Here is a 6715-nt window from a genome sequence, read left to right on the forward strand (position 1 = left end):
GGACAGTAAGAACCAAACACGAAAGAGAGATCAGCCTCTTTGGCCTTCATGTCATGCGGTTCAAATGTCCTACTTCCCATGCTTTCTGATTTTATATAAGAATGCACAGTCCAATGTTAAGACGAATGCTGTTTGTTTCTTCCGCAGACTCCAAAAGGAGGAGCATTAAATAACCGAAACATATGCAAGAGAACAGCATTCCATCAGCTTTTGTAGAACAATACTCCACATTGTTCTTGACGTCAAAATAGCTGTCGTTCGTAATTGAATTAGGGCCTCTTCGATCAGAAAATATTTATGAAAGACGCGACTAATTCCCTTCTCTCGCCATCTCTTCGATTTCTACCTTCAAACTTACCAATTTATATATTCATGTGGGCACGCACTAAAACAATTGGAATTATATAATTTGTGCAAATGTAAATGAAGATAGTCTATCAAATTAAAAGCCGAAAACCTCTGAGTTTTTTAAATGTCCCCCACCAAAATCTTTATCAGGCTTTTAAAATTAAAACGCCTAGTATTTTCTTAGATTGAAATGCTTTTCAAGATCATAGTGAACGGTCCGACGCAGGCGCTTAAATAATTTATTTCTCTCAGTCTTGAACGGTATCACATATATGTGTGGAACCCCAAAATACTCTGCTAGAGCGTTATTTCACCCTCTTGTCTGCCTGTGCAAGGTTCAGCATATTGACGTATCCAGCATTCAGAGATTCTGAAAAGCAACAATACAAATTTTGAGGGGGGCGTCGAAGAAACAATGAACTGATATTCAGAAGATAAACAAAAGTATACTAGATACACGTTCTTTCCTACAGTAAATGCAGGCTGAAATTAGCCACTACAAATATCTAGAATATCTGCGTAGAATAAGCCATATTTAAATCCACACAACCTTCTAGTTTTACCGCTCAAAAAGTAGTCTCATTATTCATCTGCTCGTGCTGACACATCCAACATTTCAGACTAATCCAATTTGACCCTATTGTTTGCATTAACAATTACAGAACAGCTCCCTTCTCCGCGCCAGCTCAAGTGTCGAAGGCATGATAAATATACTACAAAATATTAGTCGACAATATTGTTTTAACTTACATTTCTTTCTCCGCAGAAGGGTTGTGTAGTCATTGAAGTCACCAAGGCCATAGCCATAGTTCAAGCCGTAGCTACCAAGTCCATATCCATTGCCGTAGTTTCCAAAACCGTAGTTGAGATTTTGAACGTCAAAATTGTAATCAAGTCCTGGGGCTGGAGACGCTGCGGTAAAGGCTGGAGTGGTATAATGCGTAGCCACACCTGGAAGAGCCTGCAAGGATGCGATTGATGGGCCTATCCCAATGTTGAGAGGATCAGTTTGATACAATCTAGTCACTGTTGGAGCAGCAGAATATGTGGACACATCTGGAGTGGCTTCTAAAGTCGGAACATCTGGGGCGGCGCGATGAGTGGTGGTTGCTTCCTTTAACGCGGGGGCAGAGTGGAGAGTTACCACGCCTCTTGCAGCTCCAGACGTGTCCGTACCTCCTCCAGAATGGACAGCTGATGCGGTCGCCGGAGCGTCCTTCTGTGACGTGGATACTTTGGTGACAGTTGGAGCTACATGCACGGTGGAAACACCTGGGGCAGCAGCGTAGGTCACTATGGCTGGAGCTGGGTGCACAAAAGGAACAGCCGGAGCGGACGGATACGTGGTGGATACCTGGGTGACTGCTGCAATGGCACGCACACCAGCAATGTCTGAAGAACTAGCGTAGGGAACCACAACAGGAACAGAGTGTACAGTTGAAACGGCTGGAGCTGCGTGGAAGGTAGTAGAAACTTTGTTGACACTCGAAGAAGCATCCACGCCAGCGATAGCCGTATCAGTGTGCAGTACTGCAACAGCCGGAGAACTGTGTACTGTTGAGGCGACTGGATGATCTTCGGAGATGGTGGAAACTTTGGTGACAGTCGTGGCAGCCTGCATGCTGGGTATTTCTGGAGCAGCTTCCACGGCTGATGCAGAATGAATGACCTTGGAAACTCCTAAAGCACTCGCATGTGTTTCTAATACAGGAGAATCGTGGACAGAGGATATCACTGGAGCCGTATGATACGTGGTGGAAACAACTGTGGGACCCGTAGAATCTCCTGTACCTACGGGCACGGCTTGTGCGGTGGCGATGGATGGCACGGCATGATAGCTTGTAGCCTTGGTAACAATGGGAGTGGCGACAGCATTCTCGAAATCTGAAGACCTGACAGCATAGTCCGTGTGGGTTGTGCCGATCAATGCAGCTCCGTGTCCGGCCAAGCCAGCTGCCTCATAGATATGTCCGTGGCTGAGATCACTCGGGAGGAGGCCAGCGAACACGTCGCTAGCGAGAGCCAAGACAAGGCAGGCGTGGAGCTGCAATATTAGATATTGTGATTATGAGAGTGCAGAAATACGTGCAACAGTTTATGTTCTGAATATAATCCGATTTTTGTTTTCTTAGGCGCATTGTTTTCTATAATTCGTTCTCTAATTAAATTTGTGAAGTTAATTTTCCGTTATGTAAATAGAAACATATATATTTGATTTATAAACTTGCTAAGTGTAATTAAAAGCCACTACATTTCTAAATTTTAGGAAAGCTTGGAGCACGTGGGAGGCTCGATGGGGCCCATAATGTATAATACTTGGGCTGCAGGCACAGGATTGGCAAAAAAAACAAAGAAACATGCAATTCATAAAAAAAAAACTAAAAAAAAACAAGGAAGGCTGCTAGGCCTTGTCAATTTTAGATGCATTTTTTGGTCTCCAAAATAAAGAAGCACCTCTTTCAAATAGTTTTAAAGTTGAGTTATTCAGTAAATTTGAATGAAGTCAAAATTGTTCTCTAATTAAAATATGTGATTATTTCAAGATTAAAAAGCAAAATGTGCAAAAATGCTAAGGAAGTTAGAATAAAGGCTATAGCTCGATTACTAGGACTCCTGACAATGGCAAATACGCGAAGAAGTATTCTTGCTGTGGGTTGAGCAGATATGCTCATAAATGTTAACCAAAGTCCGATGAAACATCTGGTGTTATACATTTAATTAAGCAATGATAAAAATATGTTTGTTTTAAATATACTTTGTCTAGAGTTAAACGGCTCTATGAAGCAGTAGTCCGTTAAGCTACAGGAGAGAACTTCAAGTGCACGTTGAGGAAAGACACTGTAGAAAACAAATTAGAGAACTACGAATGCAGATCAGTTTTGTTCACAGAGCCCCGGAAAAGATATAATTATGTTGACTCTGAAACTATTGCTTAAATCAGAGTGACCCAAAAAGAGTATTAATTTTTTGCTTTTTTTATTTGTTAAACACGTGCTTCTTTATAACGTTAGTATTAGCAAAGTTCTAATAAGTGATTTCGAAAGATACTTGCCCCACTCATATTTTGTTGACTTAACGCTGTCGGTTACAAGCTTAGTAATGCAGCGAGAATTACCGGGCGCTCTTTTATACGGGTAGTCTGTAGAAAATTTTGCTTTAGCCGAGAGTATACGGAGAGATGGCTCACCAGTTCTTTCCAAATAGAAAGGTTAGAAATAAAAGATAAAGCATTTGTTGAATATACTTGAGTATTTTGCCAAGTTGGATACGAAATTTTTTTATGTTTCTTAGGAAAGCAGCTAGTACCCCAGGATGAAAGTTTGCAACAGTTTCAAATTAAGGAATGTTAATGTATTTCATACGTTCTGTAGTGTGTCGTGTATTGCATTTTATTTTCATTCTAGATAAAGATATTTTTATTTCGTTGTTTTCCAACTCGTGCGCTTCGGCCTAGTAATTATTCAGCTCACACTTACTACGATCGTATGTCCTTGCGTTATGTAATATTTAAAGATACCTCTCGTCTGCGCTTGTGCACGAAATCAAATACCAAGTGTGCAATTGAGTTAAACTTAACCCCTAGCATTCGTTCCCTAGAGATGTGCTAGCTTTGACGCAAAAAATAAATACTCTTAGATAAGATACTATGGACATCTGAAACAAAAGCCAGATTTGCAAAACGAATATATTTTCGTAATACGTGTAACGCAAAGTTACTAACTCCTAGGCAGCAGGAGTGGTTACGCACTAACTCATTTCGTTACTAGAGCTGCAATGAACGGCCATGGAGCACATGTCTGAAAAAACTGTCTGATTAGTTTCTTTGTATAGAGGGAGCAAGGGTGCTCCATTTCTTACGCGTAGATGGTAGTCACAGTGGTATCAAGTAATCATAGCGATTAGTACAGTTTATGTGGGTCTAGCTTCGCCTCATTAAATAGAAGGGTCGTTGTTGCTGATGATGATTATGATGATATTGCGGCTCTGTCCATTTGAACGGGCGAGCCCAAAATGAGTTGTACGAAAGTCTGGGCCCAGTATGTCTCGATTTCTTCCGAGTTGACCAATCCTCCACCAGTCCTCTAGTCGTTTTTTGGTAGCCTCTACTGTAGGCCAGTGCGGGCCGCTTGAGGCGAGCGACGACTTTGTAGCAGGGATACCCGCCTGTTCCCTTCGCCCTCTTTTGTCGAAATGCTGCGGTTTCCCTGTCGGTATAAGGAGTCGAACGCCTTAGCAACTGCCCGGACACTCCTATTATGTGAGCCGTTCTTCTCTGGCATGATAAAGCTGCACACCCTTACAATCTAGAACGTTGTGCGCCACCGTTTCCTCATGTACCCCGCACGCCCTGCAGGTACTCATGATCACAGAGTCGTCGAACAGCCGTCTTTGAGGCAACGTCCAGAGGGCCCCACTTGTGCTTCAAAAAGCAGGTGACTGCTCAGACTATTATCATAGAGTGATCTCCGAAGCGATGTCTGACAGCGACACCTTACGGGCCCCTATATGTGTCCCCATGACTGATTTTGTATGGGACAATGCGGCATGAATACGTCAAATGCTCGATGCAAAGGAGCGTCACATTGTTTTCTTGGAAGCGGGACTTCCAGTGCCCTTTATTTTTCTGGTTTCATAATTGTGCGCTTGAGGACTCTGTACTGCCTATAAACTTCACTGAATAGCACAAAGCACAACACGATGTTGAAAATATTACTATTTTTATGAACACGTTGAGAAGTGCCACCAACATTCAATAGTAAAAGGGTAGTGGGTAAAATGCATGTACTTCTTTTGCTGCTGTCACGCTAGAACAGTTCCCTAATTTCCGTCGTGGATGTGAAAGGTAGAAAAAGATAATTATTTCTCAAAAGTTTTCTTTCTTTTGCAGGAAACATATAATTTATAGGGCTGTATCGTGTTTGCTACGTCACGGGATACGCGCCGAACTTGTTGTCGGGGCTCATACTCTGTTATCGTGACGCACGCTGTGTAGCAACTTTGATCTTTCCCTTTCTTTACCTTCTTTCCACAACACCCTACAAATGCGACAACTGAATAGACAAACGTGTTCTTATTCTGCCCGGAACTGAGTCGTTCACGTCTTCCATAGAAACACACCGAAACATGGAGTCAGAGGTGGTCACGCACGGACCCGGCCACTAATCAGCGGCTGGCGGCCCAGGAGAACTGGCATGGATATTGTGAAACCACCGGAGCACCTGCGGCTAAGTGGTGACATCGTAAAGAACTGGCGCCTCTTCAAACAGAAGTTTGAACTATTTGTGACTGCGTCAGCTCCAGGTGAAAAGCCTTTACCACGACCCACGCAGACCGCACTGCTACTAAGTGTAGCTGGCGACGACGCCTTGGAAGCCTACAATAACTTCATCTTCAGTGAAGGTGAATGCCAGCAGGATTATGCGACCATCATCAAAAAGTTCGACGAGTACTGCGCAGCGCAGTTGAGCGAACTGCACGAAGGCTACCTGTTTCGCCAACGTGTGCAAGCCAAAGGTGAGCCGTCAGAACAGTTCATCAAAGATCTAAGGAAGCTGGCACAATCATGCAACTTCAGCACTATCACGGACTCTATGGTACGTGACCAAATTGTTTTTAAAACGAACAACGACAACGTCCGCGAAAAACTGCTGCGCAACAACAAACTGACGTTGGCGAGAGCGGAAGAAGTGTGCGAGGCGGCCGAGTTATCGGACGCTCAGAACGAGCTTTGGGCACGCGAACGACAAGTTAGCGAAGGAAAGGCTACACCGAGCATCGAACCGCATGCAGCACAGAACTACGGCGGAGCGCAAGAGCGACACGTCGACTTTGCAAGGACGCGGTTGAGCAACGACGAGCCACTGGGATGGTTCAAGTGCCGAAAGTGTGGGTGAAGACACGGCCCACGGAACTGCCCAGCATTTGGACGCACCTGTCGGCGATGCGGAGGAAAAAACCATTTCGCTGTACGCTGCAACAACAACAAGCAAATCTCGAAAATCAAAAGCAACGAAGAAGACTTCCACATCCTCGACGTCTCGGTCGACAGTCTCATGCGCCAACGCGACTGGGTGGTCCAAACACAAGTGGCGAACAAGGTACTCGAACCAGGGTGGCCAGTTCCGCTTATTATAAGCGGATTTAGGCTTTCTTTTTCACCGAGTCGCTGGTAGATCTTTCCAGTCGCTTGTCGCGCTTTTTGGGCTTATTCGCGTTTTTTCAGCGAATATTGCTATTTTATTGCTCGTCGTGCTCATTGACAGCGCGTTTGTCGTCAAAAACGCGAAAAACTGTATGACAGTTTGGCGCCGCGGTTAGGTGGCGCAAGCTACCGCCCGTCACAAAGTACAAAACAATTACTATACAT

The 6715-nt window shown here is 44.1% G+C and overlaps 1 protein-coding gene across 1 annotated transcript; it reads right to left on the bottom strand.

Moving 5' to 3' along the window:
• Positions 1-571: 571 nt before the first annotated feature.
• On the bottom strand, positions 572-6442 carry LOC115325355 (mucin-12-like). The gene is made up of 3 exons (XM_042290521.1): positions 6281-6442; positions 1099-2392; positions 572-718 (listed from the first exon to the last, which is right to left on the bottom strand). Coding segments are annotated over exons 1-3 (1419 nt in total). The 5' UTR covers positions 6404-6442; the 3' UTR covers positions 572-716.
• Positions 6443-6715: the final 273 nt, after the last annotated feature.

This window comes from Ixodes scapularis, unplaced genomic scaffold (assembly GCF_016920785.2).
Source record: "Ixodes scapularis isolate PalLabHiFi unplaced genomic scaffold, ASM1692078v2 PGA_scaffold1__304_contigs__length_218370807, whole genome shotgun sequence".
Lineage (NCBI taxonomy): Eukaryota > Metazoa > Arthropoda > Arachnida > Ixodida > Ixodidae > Ixodes > Ixodes scapularis.